The sequence below is a fragment of the Danio rerio genome, chromosome 24 (assembly GCF_049306965.1).
Source record: "Danio rerio strain Tuebingen ecotype United States chromosome 24, GRCz12tu, whole genome shotgun sequence".
Taxonomy (NCBI): domain Eukaryota; kingdom Metazoa; phylum Chordata; class Actinopteri; order Cypriniformes; family Danionidae; genus Danio; species Danio rerio.
The window spans coordinates 34,750,561-34,769,963 of NC_133199.1; the positions used below are offsets into that span (position 1 = coordinate 34,750,561).

General features: G+C 35.7%; 1 protein-coding gene and 1 long non-coding RNA gene across 6 annotated transcripts in view; one reads left to right on the forward strand and one right to left on the reverse strand.

Annotated features, from left to right (window-relative positions):
* Positions 1–19,403, forward strand: part of dpyda (dihydropyrimidine dehydrogenase a) — a 384,430-nt gene that overhangs the window by 216,204 nt on the left and 148,823 nt on the right. For all 5 annotated transcript variants that reach the window (XR_012399471.1, XR_012399472.1, XM_073940926.1 and 2 more), the window contains 2 exons: positions 7,643–7,807; positions 16,922–16,990. Coding sequence is in view for 3 of the 5 variants with exons in the window: in XM_073940926.1 (XP_073797027.1) it covers positions 7,643–7,807; positions 16,922–16,990 (234 nt within the window). In the remaining 2 variants the exon portion in view is untranslated. Of the gene's footprint in view, positions 1–7,642; positions 7,808–16,921; positions 16,991–19,403 lie in introns of those variants that run through there.
* Positions 2,902–16,086, reverse strand: LOC141380738 (uncharacterized). Its single transcript, XR_012399474.1, has 2 exons — positions 15,707–16,086; positions 2,902–3,709 (listed from the first exon to the last, which is right to left on the reverse strand). It is a non-coding gene; the product is annotated as an uncharacterized lncRNA (long non-coding RNA).

The following is a 19,403-nucleotide window of genomic DNA, read 5'->3' on the forward strand; positions in this document are numbered from 1 at the left end:
GTAAAAAACCACCACACAATGTCCTGAGGTGTAGTGTAGGGGTCCAAAAGTCAAAGACCACCAGCGAATAAGCGTAAATTTAGCATTTTTCATTGTTTGCATACAAAATTGCTTGACTTGTTTTATTAGTGATAGTAGCACTTTTCTTTTGATTGGGATGGATCATTGGTTGAACCTGAAATGTTGATTCTTTTGGCTTGGATCCTTTCAGTTTAACTCTTGATCAAGTTCACAAGATGATGTCAAAATAAAAGCCTCTTTCACACATACAGACCTTTCCGGAAGAATACCAGCAGTTTTCCAGAAAGGGATCATGTGTGAACAGGCCCTTGAATCTCTATTCTTGCATCAGGCTGTACCAAATGATCTGAAATGATAACTTCATTAATTCCGTTAATTATCAAAACAATTAATTCTCAATACCAGCCTCAATGATTAGTTTATAAATTGGACCAATTTGATTCAATTGATTCAGTTCATAAAACCAGTCCAAATGAGGACCAATGGATGAATAAAATCACTAGTAAAATTCTAAAATATTAATTCTTTATTTTCTATCATCTTAAAATCATCCAAAACTAAAAAATAAGTAAAAATACTATATTTTCAAAGCTTTCTCAGACATTTGAACCCCACTGCAGGATCACTTGATTACTTAATGATTTGTTCACTGTTTGAATGGATTTGATTCTGAATTCTTGCATCAGACTGTACCAAGTGATCTGAAATGATACCTTTAATTCAATTAATTCTCAAAACAATTGATTCTCAAAACCAGCCTCAATGATTATGAATTGCACTGATTTTATTCAGTTGATTCAGTTCACAAAACAAGTCCGAATGAGGACCAATGCAAGAAAAAATCACTAGTAAAATTCTGAAATATTAATTCTTCATTTTTTATCATCTCAATATCATCCGAAACTAAAACAAGGAAAAATCCCATATTTTCAAAGCTTTCTCAGACATTTAAACCCCACTGTAGGATCACTTGATTATTCAATAATTTGTTCACTATTTGAATTGATTTGATTCTTGGGTCTTGCATCAGACTGTACCAAGGGATCCGAAAGGACACATTTATTAATTCGATTAATTTTCAAAACAACTGATTCTCAAAATCAGCCTCAATGATTAGTTCTGGATTGGACCAATTTGATTAAAATGATTCAGTTCACAGAACACGTCCGAATGAGAACCAATGCATAAAAGAGTCACTAGTAAAGTAAAGAAATATTTACTTTTCAGTTTCTATCATCTCAATATCATTCAAAACTATGAAATAAAAACAACTCTCATATTTTCAAAACAGAAATTCTCATTCTCAGACATGTAAACCCCACTGCAGGTTTACTCAATCATTTAATGATTTGCACATTGTTTGAATGGATTTGATTCTTGGTTCTTGAATCAGACTCTACCAGACAATCCGAAATTATATAATATGCAAATTCAAATAATTCTCAATACAGTTGATTCTTAAAACCAGCCTTAATGATTAGTTTATGAATTGGACTGATTTGATTCAGTTGATTCAGTTAAAAAAAACAAGTCCGAATGAGTACCAAATGCATGAAAAGAGTCTCTAGTAAAATTCTGAAATATTATTTTTTAGTTTCTATTATCTTAATATCATTCAAAGCTATAAAATAAGAAGAACTCCCATATTTTCAAAGCATTCTCAGACATTTAAACCCCACTGTAGGTTCACTCAATCACATGATTTGTGCATTGTTTGAATGGATTTGATTCTCGATTCTTGAATCAGACTGTACCAGATGATCCAAAATAATATAATAGTTAATTCAAATGATTCTCAAAATAACTGATTCTTAAAACCAGCCTCATGGATTAATTTATGAATAGGACCAATTTGATTTATTTCATAAAACCAGTCCGAATGAGTACCAGTGCATGAAAAGAATCACTAGTAAATTTCTGAAATTTGTATTCATCTCAACATCGTTTAAAAGTCAAAAATACTACAAAATCCCACATTTTCAAAGCGTTCTCAGACATTTGAACCCCACTGTAGGATCACTTGATTATTCAATAATTTGTTCACTGTTTGAATGGATTTGATTCTTGGGTCTTGCATCAGACTGTACCAAGGGATCCGAAAGGACACATTTATTAATTCAATTAATTTTCAAAACAACTGATTCTCAAAATCAACCTCAATGATTAGTTCTGGATTGGACCAATTTGATTAAAATGATTCAGTTCACAGAACACGTCCGAATGAGAACCAATGCATAAAAGAGTCACTAGTAAAGTAAAGAAATATTTACTTTTCTGTTTCTATCATCTCAATATCATTCAAAACTATAAAATAAAAACAACTCTCATATTTTCAAAACAGAAATTCTCATTCTCAGACATGTAAACCCCACTGCAGGTTTACTCAATCATTTAATGATTTGCACATTGTTTGAATGGATTTGATTCTTGGTTCTTGAATCAGACTCTACCAGACAATCCGAAATTATATAATATGCAAATTCAAATAATTCTCAATACAGTTGATTCTTAAAACCAGCCTTAATGATTAGTTTATGAATTGGACTGATTTGATTCAGTTGATTCAGTTAAAAAAAACAAGTCCGAATGAGTACCAAATGCATGAAAAGAGTCTCTAGTAAAATTCTGAAATATTATTTTTTAGTTTCTATTATCTTAATATCATTCAAAGCTATAAAATAAGAAGAACTCCCATATTTTCAAAGCATTCTCAGACATTTAAACCCCACTGTAGGTTCACTCAATCACATGATTTGTGCATTGTTTGAATGGATTTGATTCTCGATTCTTGAATCAGACTGTACCAGATGATCCAAAATAATATAATAGTTAATTCAAATGATTCTCAAAATAACTGATTCTTAAAACCAGCCTCATGGATTAATTTATGAATAGCACCAATTTGATTTATTTCATAAAACCAGTCCGAATGAGTACCAGTGCATGAAAAGAATCACTAGTAAATTTCTGAAATTTGTATTCATCTCAACATCGTTTAAAAGTCAAAAATACACATTTTCAAAGCGTTCTCAGACATTTGAACCCAACTGCAGGTTGAAACCGAAACCCAGATGACGTGTCCATCCTAGGCAGGTTTGATCCCGTCCTCCAATGGCTGCTGGCAGTCATGCATATTAACACTACGGTCTGCGCCGAGGAATGAATTTACGTCTCGTGTCCATCGGCACTCATCTTTGGGAATCCAATTTGCATTGAGATGCATGCTGGAAAAGGAGAGAATGGGAAAAGCGAGCGTGTGTACGCGTGCGTGTCTTATCGCTGCGTGCGGCACCTGTTTCAGCATGCCAGACCTCTGTCTTTGGGTAATTTTCATGCTTTCTAGTTGCTTAATATTAAACGTCTTGTTCCACCCTCGCCTGATAATCCAAAGCGCCAGCAGCCAAATGTTCCCCGGTCATGGCTTCATTAAATATAGACTTAGAGATTGGCCTCCAGCTCATGGGATGTGCTGTCTGAATTCCCTGAGTGTTCACTGGAGGGCCGCCACACTTTCATTAAACAAGAGGAAACGTCTTCATCTTCAACCACGAGTCGTGTGTGAAAATGTCACTTGTAAAACACACACTGAATCCCACGCTCCAATCAGACACTTGCATGTTTGAATAGATTTGAAGAAATCTGTCAGTCTTTTGTCCTGAAAGAGACTCATCTTGTTATCACTGACACACTGAAATTCAAAGGAAAAAAAAAGATTATGACTTGTAGGCAATGTGTGTATTCTAGATTTGATGTTTTCTGTATGGTAGTGTATGCTGAAATAAAGTGGATAATAACCAGTACTTAATAATTTACATAAATAATTAGAAGGACATTGGAGGCAGAACATATTCACACTTTTTCCAGGTTTATTTATTATATGTTATAATTTATAATATATAAATAATAATAATAATAATAATAATTATTATTATTATTATTATTATTTTTTGTATTATTATTATTATTATTACTATTATTATTTAACGTGGTTAGCATTTGTTGTAAAATAAAATGCTTTATTCTAGCTCTAATGCTAAAAGAATAATGTTAATAACTAGCCATAAAAACAATTATATTAATAACAAAGAAGAAATTTAAATTGTATAAAATTGTTATAAATGTAATTTTAATATTATTTTATATAATAATTATTGTGTAATATTAAACAATAAATATTTATGACTGTTTAATTCATTGTGTATTTATTATTAGGCATCATTATTATTATTTTTTTTTTCTATACTACTACTACTATTATTATTATTATCATTATACAGATTATAATTCAGTTATAAACATGCGGAAAATACCACTGTAAATAATGATTATTGAACAATATTTTACAATAAAATGCATTCTACTCACCATTTCTTTCCAATTCTTCATTTATAATTACCATTTCATATAAATTTTTGTTAAAGGTGTTAAACTGTAATTAAGCTTAATTATTTATTTACTTTAATCTTACCTAGATTTATGATTTTTTAAATGGCATTTATTTATTTATTTGTGTGTTTATTTATTTATTTTTTATGTTGTGTTTATATCTTTGTTTATTTGTATTTTTATTTGTTTGTTTTTATTTATTTGATTATTTTTGTTTATTTATTAATTATTCATGTATTTATTTATTTGTGGTTTTATTTTTTATTTGTGTGTTTTTATTTATTTTATTATTTTTGTTTATTTATTAAATATTTATTTTATTTATTTATTTGTTTGTTTTGTGTGTTAATTTATTTTTTTAATAACTTATTTATTTATTATTGTTCTTTAGGTAAAGATTATACAGTAATTCTGTTCACAGCTCTACCCAACAAATAGCATGTAATACAAACTTTATGCACATATTTAAATGCGAAAGTTTGTTGAAATCCCTAAAGGACAAGTATGGGCAGTTTTAAAGATGATTTAATTACTTGCAAGCACAGCAAGTAAATAAACCTATATAAAAATAATAATATTAATAATTAAAATAAACAAATGTGTAATGATTATTGCAGAAAAACAAGTCACACATTTGAAGCCTCTAAATCAAATGTATGCTATGTGTGTGTGTGTGGGGGGGGGGTTGGAAACTCCTCAAATGTTGTAAAATGAAGTTCCATTGCATTATTGTAATTGTTCTGTAAAGGCGTAGGTTCTAATTAGGATATGCAAATCGTCCTCTCACACTGCTAAATTATGATGGATGGTTTATCAGAGTTCAAAGGATTAAGCTGTCACTCCCTTTTGTTTGTTCTGTTGAGTTTATCGGTTCAATTTTCACAGCAAGGGAAAAAGACGAAACAGCAAATGTAATTTCTTAACCCCTCGGTCTCTCAGCGCCGCGGTTTCAGACACGTTGGATTAAAACCACTTCCTCTATTTCTTTAATTAATGATGGATTAGAACAAACCCCTAACCTTCAGTATTAAACGTCAGCTCATATCTTGTCTTTTTCTTTATCCATGACAGAGAGAATTATTCTTTTTGTTGAGGAAGGGTGCTACGCTGTTACCTTTATACATTAAAAGGTAGATCTGAGTCCTTGCTTTTAAGTAGAATATTAAAACATTTGAATTAAGCTCCCAGAAAATCATAAACTCTTAAAAATAAAGGTGCTTTATTTGTATGTTTTTTATCAGAACCACTTATTATTTGGAAACATTCCACAAATGGTAAAAAAAAAAAAAAAAGCTCTTTATGTCATGGTTGTGGGAGTGAGGAGTCAATTGCAGTAAAACAGAGATTGGTTTATTATTTATAAAAATAAAACAAAAACCTTCATGAGGGGAAAAACATAACTCGTGAACGAAGGACAAAAGTGAAGAGCGGGTGATTGTCACAGACGAAAATGAAAAGGGGTGGGGAGTCGAGAAAGAGAGTGAAAGTGAACAGCGGACAGGGGAGGCAGGCAGTTGAGGAGGGGGATGTGTAAAATCAGGTGCTGGATCAGATTTCAGAGGTTCCGGATCCAGCGTATATATTCATATTTATATATATATATGATAATTTTCACACCAAATTGTGTTTTTCTATGATGCAGGGATCAATTTTTGGCAATAACTAAAAACAAATTGAATGGGTAAACATTTTTGGATTTTTCTTTTATTCCAAGAATCGTTAGAACATAAAGTAAAGATCATGTATTACAAAAATGTTTTGGAAATTTCCATTATGTCCTATATTCATTTATATTTATTAAGTAATAAATAAATTAATTAATTAATATAAACATAGTAAAAATATGCATTGTTAAGCACTTCACTGTTTTCAGTGTTTAGATTTTTTAACCCTCAGATTCCTGCTTAAAATAACTGTGCATTGGCCGAATATTGTTTAATAGCACCAATGAAAAGCTTGTTTACTTCAGATGTTGTTTAAAAGTGTTAAATGGTTCCATGAAATGTTCTTCATGTAACCAAAAGTCTTTTATCTACAGTATGGCATCACTTCCACCAAACTTCCTCAAAAATTCTTTAAAATGTTCTTTATAGTGTTATAACTGAAACAATATAGCAACCAAAAATCATCCGTTTACTGTTAGTAATGAGTAGAAACAACACATTTCCTGAGTAGTTTTTTTTTGGGGGGGGCAATTTAACTGTTTTATTTTCAATTTGCAAACACAAATAAGTTAATTTAATTCCTTTGTGTTGGAACCGAGCATTTTTTACTGCGCACATATAGCAACAATCTTGTGTGCATTCAAAGTAATATTGTTTCATAGCATTAAAGGGACAGGACACAAATATAAGCTCAATGTGTCATTTACACGCAGATTTGAAAAATGACACCACAGATTTCTTGGCTCAAAACTCAGAAGATACGACTATACGCTGCTGGAACCTCACATCGAGGGCCAAAGCCATTAGCCAATAGCGGTTCACTTGATGCCACGATCCCCTCGACTCTGCCAGCTTCATTAGCCTGGCTTCTAATTTAGCGTGTGGACTGATTACTGTCCGGCCAGGATGACCTGTACTCTATACATCCAATCAGTGATGGATATTATAGCAGTTTGGCAGTGAATCCTCGGGGACTCTAATGCCAAAAGATGAATTTTTCAAATACAGCTTAATGTAGTACAGAGAACATCTATCCTGGCTCTCGGGCATGCTGGCACTTATGAGAAAAAGACAAGCCTCTGCTACAGTACATGTATAAGATGTAGTCTGGGAAAGTGTGAGGAAGGAAAGATATTAGTGCGAACTGATGGATGAATGACTTTATTTTGTAATGTTAAAAAAAACCTTTTTTAGTAGTTCAAGTAGACTTCATTTTCCCTGCCGCACGGCACAATTTCAAACGTGTATGATTAAATATGAATTTAGCTCCACTTCAAAGCCCCGTGGGAGAGGGAAGGAGAAATAACGCTATTGAATTTGTGTCATGGATTTCTGTAGAATATGGCCGTAATTGTCCTCTTTATGTTGTTCTACACAGAAATTATAGCCGCCGAGCATATTTTAAAAGCAGCGGGGTCTGTTGGGATTGTTGGAAGGATGTGGATTTGTGGGTCTGTTCTAGTACGCGAATTACTAGCTGCTAATGGAGGTGGTGCAAGGTCACGTCCCCATGATGGAGTCTTAATGGTAGCTGTTTAAATACAAATATCTCTTCTTTTTTCTTCATGCAGGATTTGGTTACTAATGTGTCTCCACGAATTGTTCGAGGAAGCACTTCTGGTCCCTTATTTGGTCCCGGTCAAGGATCTTTCTTGAACATCGAGCTGATCAGTGAGAAGACGGCGGCGTACTGGTGCCAGAGTGTGAGAGAACTCAAAGCCGACTTTCCAGATAATGTGAGTTTACATTGGTCATAAATGTTGGAGACAGTAAACTGTAAAAAAAAATAATGTAAATTCACAGTTATTCATATTTTGTGATTCATTGGGATTTGTTCCTCTTAATTGTGCTTTTTAATTGCATTATGGAACCTTATCTTCCCTCTAAAAGCTTTTAATGTTGAAAAGTTTATAAAAGAGACTTTTATTGACATTTTGTATTAGTTTAAAGTGATATATTGGGCTCTATTTTGATGATCCAGGTGCAAAGTGCAGGGCGCAAAATCATTAAGGGCGTGACGAAATCCAATTTTGCTATTTTAAGGATGGAAAAATCCGCTTTGCGCCATGGTGCATGGTCTAACAGGGTTGAGCTATTTCTCTTAATGAGGCGTGTTTTGAGAATAATCCAATCAGAGTCTCATTTCCCATTCCCTTTAAGAGTCATTTGCGTCATGCCATAGCGCATATGCTATTTACATGGCAAAAACTGATCGCTTTACTAAAGAGAAAACAGTTAAACAGAGCATCTACAGCGCGAGAATGAGCCTCCTCATTCTTTACTTACACTTTCACTCTTGTGGATAGGGTAAAGTGTTGCACGCACAGAGGTCCATTAGCCTAAACATAATTAATTTTGTTTATTAAGCACAAAGATTTGTAACTATTTGTATTTATTTGTATTTGCACAAAACTATTTGTAAATTCAGTTCTGATTTCCAGCAAATGAATGAATTTACAATAATAATAAAGTGTGTTCAAAAACCTTAGTTATATCCAAATACACATGCTATGCCCCATATGATCCAAATCCTGACAGGTGGGCAAATCTAAGCTTGTATTTAATAAAAAAAAAAAAAAAAAAAAAAAAAAAAAATATATATATATATATATATATATATATATATATATATATATATATATATATATATATATATATATATATATATATATGCATATAATAAATAATACTGTTAATAATATCATTATACAAAAGCAAATTGTTATGAATAAACTAAAAAAGCCCCCCGAGATGAAGAAGGCATGGAGGCGGTGGTTTTTATATTTATGTAATCTACAAAATAATAATATTTGTAATATTTTAATCCTTTAATTCATTTTCATTTGTAAAGATATTTGCCTATTGATGTACATCCTGTGTGCATTAAGCAATGTTTAAGCGAGGCGCACAACTAGCGTGCTCTGCGCTGGACTTTAGACTTGCTTTGATCTGGTCTATTGCGCAGTCTATTTTAGTTCCTCAAAATAGCATTGTGCCAGTAATGCACCTTAACACACCTCCTTTATTAGAACAGAGCGCCTATGGGCGCACATATGAGCTCAAATGCATTTGCTATTTAAGCAGCCGAGTGCAACACGTCAAAACAACTCTTGCACCGGGCTGAAACTAGCAAACAACAATTGTGTTGCGCCTTGTGCCGCATTACGCCACGTGTATGATAGGGCCCTTAGTCTGCGTTGGTGTTACAAAAACCTAAATTTACAGTACAAAAACATGGTAATAAGCTGCCCGTCCAATTTCTGTTATTTACAGACTGAATTATCTATATCGGGGTGACCAACCCTGTTCCTGGAGATCAACCTTTCTGCAGATTTCAGTTGCAACCCATATCAAACACACCTGCTTGTATTATCAAGTGCCGTTCAGGTCCTAATTAATTGACTCAGGTCTGTTTGGTCAGGGTTGAAGCTTGAGTTGGAACTTTGCAGGAAGCTAGATCTCCAGGAACAGGGTTGTGCACCCCTGATCCATATATTGTTTCTTAAACAATATCTTGTCTCAAACTACTAAAATGGCAATAATAGTCACTTTGTTAAAACTGCAGAGTTGAATTTTTTTAACATCAAAAGACGGCAGAGCAGAAATAAAACTCCCATAATGCAATTCACAACTGTAATTGCACAGAGAACCCATGTAAATCTAAAATACAGAACCTGTTAATTAACAGATGCTACAGCAATTTCACACAAACATTTTAGTTTGTGCACTTAATAATACTGACCTTTGCTGCTTGTTCAAACTAATTATATAAATGAGTTGAAACAACAAAACTCTTGAGCTTTTTTGGACGACTTGATTGTTTTTGTGTTCAATCCCCTTAAATTTGTAAAAACAATGAAGTAAACTTAATCAGTTTGTGTTGGGATAACATCAAGGAATTGTGTGGAACCCAGCAGTTTTTTTTCACAGTGTGTTAAAGGGATTAGTTCACCCAAAAATGAGAATTCTTCAGTTTGTGTTCTATTCTTCAGATTAATAACACAAATGAAGATATTTGCATGAAATCAGGGAGTTTTATATTCCTCCATAGACAGCAATACTCCAGAAAAATTCAAATTCAAAAGTTTAGAAAAGGAGCCAAGATTTTGTCAAAACATTCCATGTGACTTTAATAGTGCAAACATACAAGGCTCAGTGAAGACTTTTGTGGAAGGGAGGGTTCACAGAGGATTGTCTGAAAGAGAAAATGTCCATTGAGTGGCAGTGCAAATTCCTTGTTGATGCCAAAGGTCAGAGGAGAATGGCAAGACTCAAATAGAAGTTACTTAAATAACCACTCGTTACAGCTGAGGTATGCAGAAGAGCATCTTTGAACGCAAAACACATCCAACCCTCAGGCAGACGGGCTACAGCAGCAGAAGACCACACCGGGTGCCACTCCTGTCAGCTAAGAACAGAAAACTAAGGCAATTCACACAGGCTTACCAAAGTTGGACAATTGAAGATTGGAAAGACGTTGCCTGGTCTGATGAGTCTCGATTTCTGCTGTAACATTTAGATGGAAGGGTCAGAATTTGGCATTAACAACATAAAAGCATGGATCCATCCTTCCGTATCAATGGTTCAAGCTGGTGGTGGTAGTGGCGTTGTAATGGTGTGGGGGATATTGTCTATACACGTTTTGGGCCCATTAGTACCAATTGATCATCGTGTCAAGGCCACAGACTACCTGATTATTATTGCTGACCATGTCCATCCCTTTACGACCACAGTGTACCCATCTTCTGATGGCTACTCCCAGCAGATTAAAGCGCCATGTCATGAAGCATGAATCATCTCAGATTGGTTTTAACAATGAGTTATCATGCTGTACTCAGATGGCCTCCAAAATCATCTGATCTCAACCCAATAGAGCACCTTTGAGATGTGATGAAATGGGAGATTTGCATAATGGATGTGGAGTCAACAAATCTGAAGCAACTGTGTGATGCTATTATTACAATATGAAACCAAATCTCTGAGGAATATTTCCAGTACCTTGTTGAATCTATGGCACGAAGGATTAAGGCAGTTCTGAAGGCAAAAGGGAGTCCAACCCGGTACTAGTGAGGTGTACCAAATAAAGTGGTCGATGAGTATATTTATAGTCAAAAATACGTAAATAATCTTCATGGGACATAATATTAGCTGATTTTGTTCTCCAGGGTCACATTTAATTGTAATAAAGATATGAATTTAAGTTTCAGTCAAGATTTTAACATCAAAAAATGGATCCTCTAGTATTTCAAAATGTCATGACATCTGACATTGTTGACAGCACAAAATAGTTTGACTTGTGATTTTTATGAAGCCGTGGCTTGTCCAACAAGGTGTAAGAACATTCATCCAGTATTCGAGTCTTAAACCAGACCAGCTGCTGTTTTATTCCGACATTAATGAACATGAAAACACACATGACATGAACATGTTGAGAAGAGAAAATTGTTATTTCTAATCTCGTCCTCACCGTGCGTGGAAGGAGGTCTTCGTCTTTGGTAAAATCTGCATGGGACTCTCGGTGGTAGCTAGTTATTTTCAATTTTTCCTCAGTCGGTTTGGCTTCTCAAGTCATAAAATTTGAATACCATTTCAATATTCATTTCTCATTGTTCCATTTATTATTCATAGTAATGTGATCCTCATGTTTGTTAATGAAATCCAAATATTTATGATGTGAGCTAGCTCCATCCATAAGTCCTTTTTTTTTTTCCTCTTCAATTCTGCCGTTGTGTCGGTACAGCAGGAGCGGCATATGCTCGCTGAAATTACAAAATGACAACTCATTTGTTCACTTCTGAGATTCTTGTATCTGGGTTTCTTTTTTTTGTGCTCAAGAAATATCAAAGGATTAATTGATTTCTGCAGGACATTCTGACGGCAATCATGGGCAGCACTAATGGAAGTGATGCCCAGCATTCACTGGGGCGGCTTTTGTACTGAGGATGAAAGCAGCAGAGATGTATCGCTTCTTTCTGAAACAAAGTGAAGAGAGAGTAGAGAGACAGAAGCTCCTTTTAAGTGCCCGGCTGAGCTGAGATGTTCTGTGCTGCTTTAGACACTCCAAGAAATGCGTTGACGAGCGTATTTCCTGTAAAACAGGAAGTTCAGCTGGTGTGCCGTGAGTGTAGGATATTTTTGGTCTCTATTTTCTGAAATAGAAAGACTGTACTTTTTTTTAACCCTCTTTCAGACAATTCTGTGTAAACCCAAGACCAGCGGTGTTCAATCTTGGTCCTGGAGGGCTGGTGTCCTGCAAATTTTAGCTCCAACTGAGTTGTCCAAATGAGTTGTCATTTTGTAATTCATCCAACTTACCTCAACATACCTGCTTGGATGTTTCTAGGAAGCCTAGTAAGAGCTTGATTAGCTTAACCAGGTGTGCCTAATTGGGTTTGGAACTAAACCCCAGCCCTCCAGGACTGAGTTTGGGCACCCCTGCCCTAGACATTCATTCATTTTCTTGTCGGTTTAGTCCTTTTATTAATCCAGGGTCGCCACAGTGGAATGAACTGCCAACTTATCCTGCAGGTTTCTACGCAGCGGATGCCCATCCAGTCGCAACCTCCACACACACACACACACTCATACACTATGGACAATTTAGCCTACCCAAATCACCTGTACCGCATGTCTTTGGACTGTGGGGGAAACCGGAGCACATGGAGGAAACCCACGGGAACGCAGGGAGAACATGCAAACTCCTCAAAGAAACGCCATATGAGCTGAGGTTCGACCCAGCGACCTTCTTGCTGTGAGGCGACAGCACTAACTATTGCGCCACTGCGTCACCCTGCCCTAGACATTGTGCGTGAAAATCTTAGTAGTGATTTGCAGTTTGTGAAATAATCTGATAAAATTAGAAAAAATTATGGGTTCTACATTATTCCAACCACACAGTTCCTTTTTTTCACAACACAAATTGATTAATTCAACTCAATATTTTTACAAATTTAAGTTGATTGAACAAAAAACAAATAAATTGTCCCCAAAAATGTATCAATTCAGTTTGTTCAACTGTAATTTGAACACGCAGTAAAAGTGCTGTTTTGAGAGCATTCAGACTCATAAAGGGAAAGTTCACCCAAACATAAAACTTACTTCACCATTTACTTTCACTTTATTAATCAGCGAAATGAACCACCAACTTATCTAGCATATGTTTTACACAGTGGATGTCCCTCCAGCTGCATACCCATACACTTTCATTCACACACATACACTACAGACAATTTAGCTTACCCAATTCATCTATTTGTGAGGACTTGTGGGGGAAACCGAAACCCCTGGTTGGAAACCCACATGAATACAGGGAGAACATGCAAACTCCACACAGAAACTCCAACTGACCCAGCCGAGACTCGAACCAGTGACCTTCTTGCTGTTTTCCCGATGTCCTCCAGGTGCTCCAGTTTCCCCCACAATTCAAAGACAGGCGCTATAGGTGAATTGAATAAACTAAATTGGCCATAGAGTATGAGTTTGTGTGAATGCGAGAGTGTGTGGGTGTTTCCCAGTACTAGGTTGTGGCTAAAAGAACATCTGCTGCTTAAAATATATGCTGGAATAGTTGGCGGTTCATTCCACTGTGGTGACCCCATATAAATAAGAGACTAAGTCGATGGAAAATGAATGAATGAATGAATGAATTTATTTTATAGGCTTAAGTGCTTAAATCGTCATGCTTTAATCGTTTAAGCTTAATAGACAAAATAGGCACTTTATTTTTTTGTACAGGAACTGAAAGCCTATTTTTTTTCATCAAACAAAATATCCGATCTATATATTTGGTTGCACTTAACAGTATTTTACAATGTGTGTGCTAACATTTGTTCCTTCAGTTGAAGTCAGAATTATTACCCCCAACCCCCCCCCCCCCCCCCCCCCCCCCCCCCCCCCCCCCCTTGATATTTCTTTTTTAAATATTTCCCAAATTATTTTTAACAGAGCAAGGACATTTTCACAGTATGTCTGATAATATTTTTTCTTCTGGAGAAAGTCTTATTTGTTTTATTTTAATTAGAATAAAAGCAGTTATTAATTTTTTTAAAACTATTTTAAGGACAAAATTATTAGCATTAACATTATTTTGATAGTCTACAGAACAAACCATTGTTATACAATAACTTGCCTATAACTACCCTAACCTGCCTGGTTAACCTAATTAACCTAGTTAAGCCTTTAAATGTCACTTTAAGCTGTATAGAAGTGTCTTGAAAAAATATCTAATCAAATATTATTTACTGTCATTATGGCAAAGATAAAATAATTACATTGTTAGAAATGAGTTACTGAAACTATTATGTTTAGAAATGTGTTAAAAAATCTCTCCGTTAAACGGTCTAATAATTCAGGTAGGCTAATAATTCTGACTTCAACTGTATCTGTGAAAATACTGTATGACATAAGGTAACTACATTGGGTAAATTTATGTTTTAGGGTTAGTACCTAGTTATTGAGCCATTCTGAAGCTTGGTTTGAAATTCGCTGGATCTTCTTGACTAGTTTGATCTCACGAGGATACGTAAATTTTTTTATTTCCATTTTGTCAGATTAGTGGCTAATTCGTACGAATTTGTACAATTTCAGTCATACGAAAATTAACGATTTTAAAAAGGAGACTTGACATCAAACCCTGCCCCTAAACCCAACCGTCATTGGGAGATAAGCAAATTCTACTAAATTGTACAAATGAGATATGAATTAGCCACTAAATCAAAATGTAACGAATTGCCTTGAATGTCTAAATTGAGTTGTTAAATTGAATTTTGGTTAAAAATAAAAGAAACCGTGAAACTATTTTCAGCAGATTATCTAATGAATAAGAACAAGCGCTTGCAAAATAAACGTCAAATTTGAAGTCACAGACTTTAAGGTTAAATTTGCTGGTAGTTTCAGGGATCGCACTTAGTTATGAACCAGATATTATACAACAGTAGTCTATAAATGTGTAACTCAAGTATAAAATAAACTGCTACCCATATTTTCTCCATTTGTAAACCTATACATCCCTGTTTTCACGTAAACATATTCTTTTCTGCTTGTAAGCGTGTTTACAGTTTCTTTCATTAAGTTTGTCAGCGTGAGTGAGAGAGGTCAGGGTGGTGAGCTTTCACAGTTATCATGCATTGAAAGTCAACAGTTACCAAACCCTTCCACCCACTGCGCTAAAATGTTCTCTTTCAATTCCCGCAAAAAAGTAACCTCATAAGGATGCTGCTACAGCCAGTATAGCGTCAAACTGGACAAATTGTGGTTTGCCGTTATCAGCTCCTCCATTTTTTCCAGGTTATTAGAAAACGGTCACAGCGCAGCATTAGAGAATCGGCCGGAATCATCGCTCCACATGTTCTTATTTGGCCTCCAGGTGACTCATCTCCATGGAGACACATTGTTAGAGTGTAAGGTGGGCTCGCCCGGAGAGAGGTTATTGAGCTTATAACCAGGTAATCCCAGATCTTCCTCAAACCCTGCAGCCCCGGCACCGGTTAATGTGACGCTCCAGCAGGGGGGCTCAGGCAGGATTGGTGTTAATAAACTTAAAACTAGATCCCTCTCCGGCTTCTCTAGGGCCGTTCTGCAATAACGTGACGTTAGAGCAAGCAAAGGTCAGGCCCAAATCAAAACAGAATACTCACATATTGCGTATAATACCCGGAATGAAGCCTGCAGCATTGATCTCTCCTTCTTCTTCTTTAGAAACTGCTCTCCGATGGCCTGAGGTTTATGGTAATATTACCAAACACTATTTCAGGGTGTATCAAATATCACTTATATGTCAGTGTTGTACTGTAAATCTCTGCAGTAAATGTCAGAGTGCTTAACTTTATTTGCCCCCTAAAACTTGGCAATATTTTCTGCTCTCATGTAGGTGGGCTAAGCTTAGTGCCTAACTGCCTGCTGCTTTTGGGAAAGCGTAATGCCCGAGAGATTTATATCTAGCGGAAATTTGTCCCGGGGGGACAACACAGCCTCCAAGTTTAATATCCTCCCATGAAATCAGTTTTCTCCGAGTCTCCCCGGACTCTGTTCTCCTGTTGTTAGCACCAATCTTCCCCGTCCCCCGTGCCGCCCACCTCCACCTCATCAGCAGCGAGTGTAAGTCATGGACATCTGATGAGACAAGAGTTTAGATGTAATCGCATTGTTGGACCAGGTAGCACAAGATAGGCTGGCCTTCATTGCAGGGTTTTTCTCCAGCATCTCTGCAGCTATTAGGCACATAATAGAGTGCGGCCACATATGCGGTTAACACGGTTAGATTTTTCCTGGAGAAAAATCAAGATGAGGGACCCGGTGTGCTGAAATGTTGACCTGGTAGCTACTCTTTCCACTAGCAAGTGTGGGCAGAAAGTCCATCTCGGGAGAATTGGAGCTATGGTGCGCTCGGTGCAGTTTCAAAAGCTTTTTATGTCCGTGATTACTGAAAACCAGGAGTTGTTTTTGAAACACAGACCTTCCGTAACCTGTTTTATGACTGGCTTATTGTGTGTCCGAAGGAAGGAAACAACAAACAGTGCAGGCTAATCCAGCAAATGCTCTTATCTAACACCCTGCTCTGGGGCTTGATACTGTTTTAATAATGGCAGCACGACAGTGGATTTGTCCTGGTCTTGTGAATTATAAATATTGATTTTGTGACTTTGAGGCTTGAGAAGAAGGAGGCTGCTGCTTTTTAAAGACAAGATAATGGCCTCCAGATCCATTTTATAATGTGCCGAAATGGGACCTTGATGGGGAAACCTTTTGTACACAATGAAACGGGCCTCTGCTAAAGGCCACAAGGTGAGACAAAGAAAACTCGTTCATGCTGAAATCTCTCTCATTTTCTATCTGTCTTCTCTCCCCCATAGATTGTCATATCCAGCATAATGTGCAGCTACAACAAAGCTGATTGGACCGAGCTTGCCAAAATGGCAGAGGTGAGTCTTTGTTATGCTAATTTGTGGACACACACAGTTGTGAAATAATAACCTCATCCCTTAGGGATAATTTGGCTCTTTTGATAACACTGTATGTGTGTACCCACGCCATCGCATACTGTCCTGTACCAAACTGCAAAACCAACATTTACTGTTATCCGCAAAAAAAAAGCCCTTTATTGAATCACTGGCAGCTAATCCTGGATCTAAAGTAGGCTACATTTACGGGAAATGCTCTTCGGAAGCAACTAATCTGATGTTGCCAAGAAGCTGAGAGGGATGAGATAGAGGATGCCAAGGAGTGAGCCGCTGATGGTTGGATGGGATGGGAGGAGAGATGGAAAGGGAGAAGGAAGGATGGAAGGGAAAAAAACGAAAGGACTTCCCAGACCAGACATCATCAGACCGGTCCATCTGTGAGAACCGAGTTGTCCAGATCCCAAGATGATGCAAACTAAACCGCAACAAACCCAAAATCCTTTCAACTGCAGATGGCCTCAACCCCCAAAATGGGATTGTCTGAAATCTGCATCAACCCAGAAATGTCATCAATCGTGAAACTTTATCAATCCTGATATGTCATCAGTGATGTACGTTTTTCAACATTAACTGCAAACAGCTTTGAACCCAAGAGATCAGTCTCAGTTAGGATTGGTTGTATAAAATAAAAATGCTATAAACTATTGAGAGGCTCAATAGCATCAGCCTTAAAGTTGGATCAAGATCAAAATGCCCTCAGATTCTTTAATCAAATATCATAATCTTTTCACCCCCCCTCAAAATGACTTTTCTTCACTTCTGGTCACATAAAATGCCTTTACGGAGGGGCTATCAGTATGTGTCTTATTGCTTTCTGCTCTTCCTTCATCCATTAATTAATTTTCTTTCATTTTGTCAGCAACACCCATCTTCCAACATGCCTATCAGTTCCGAAATTACAAAATCACAAACTAACCTACGTTTCAAATACATTTGTCATGATAGAGTGGAAAAAGACAATTTTAACTTCCGTTTCCTGCCCACTTTAACCTCGTAAGGGCATCAACTTCCACAAAATTGTTTAAAAATGACCAAATACACAGTCAAAACTGCATTTACATCAAAACTCCCAAGCTTCATTTACAAACAAAGAAGGCTTTAACCGTCTACCGCACACATTATGATAAATCTATAAAAATATCTATATTTGACTGTTTTCTTTTCTAAAAATGGCTTAACTTGAAGTGCTGTAAAAAATTGGAAAACATATATTTTTTAAGGTACTTTATTATATGTTGCCAAATGGCAACAACGTCCAACAGTGGATCCAACTTAGAAATTTCAAATTTAAAACTTTCCTTATATTTAATTTTGTTGTTTGAAATTATTTAATTGGTGTGGCAGTATTATAAGCTTTAACACAGAACTTTTAAATGACTTGTACATACTTTCCAACAACTCATATTCCAACAGCTTTCATTTATTCCATAGTTTTTGCTGAATATTATTAAAACCAATCATAATATTGTTGATTCATTTTTACAACATACATTTTCTCCAGTAAACTATAACAAATTATAACAAATATAAAACAAGTCTAATATATTGAGATGCATCAGAATAATGTAGCTACTAGCTAACAATGTTTATAAATTATACTCTATACTATACTACACCTGTCTTATCTGCCTCTGAGCTAACTTACCTGAACTCTCTCTATTAAATGTTCAGTCTGCATCATTCTCATGGTCACTAAAACCGATTTCATCCTCACTTTCATCTGCAGGAGGAGCCAGTTCTGTCCTTTTCCTGTTTGACTTACTATAGAACATGGTGGTGCTCGCTAATACTGTGTTCCCTGTATTAATATCTATTCAAATTTAGTATTGCCATTAAAAGTAGATTTTATCCATAATGCAAATGCCATTAACATACAACTAATCAACATTATATTACCAGCATTCATTTTGTTATTGTTACAACTTAAAAGTTCAGAGCTGACCACTAATTTGATATAAAAAAAAAAAGTTGTTGCAAATATGTCACCATAACTTACTAGAGGTGATGTTTCACATTTGTTTGTGGATCTGACATAATTTGATCCTTTGTTTTTATTGACGTTTACATTTGCATTCAGCAACTACTCACAATAAACGCCAGTCTTTCAGAAATCGTGCCATAGATAAAACATTGCAGGTCATGTCGCTTAGCCAAAGCACACCATTGGCTACACTAAGGTATTCCCTTTCTAACAAAAAAAAAATAAAATAAATAAATAAAACTTAATGTTGGTGATAAAGAAAAGGTGACAAGGAAATGAACATAATATCATGTTGCCATATGTCAACACCATGTGGTACAGGGTTAAGAATGCTCCAACCTCAGTTGGTTTGAACTTGAACCAAATATTATTAAGTAAAAACACTATCAATCA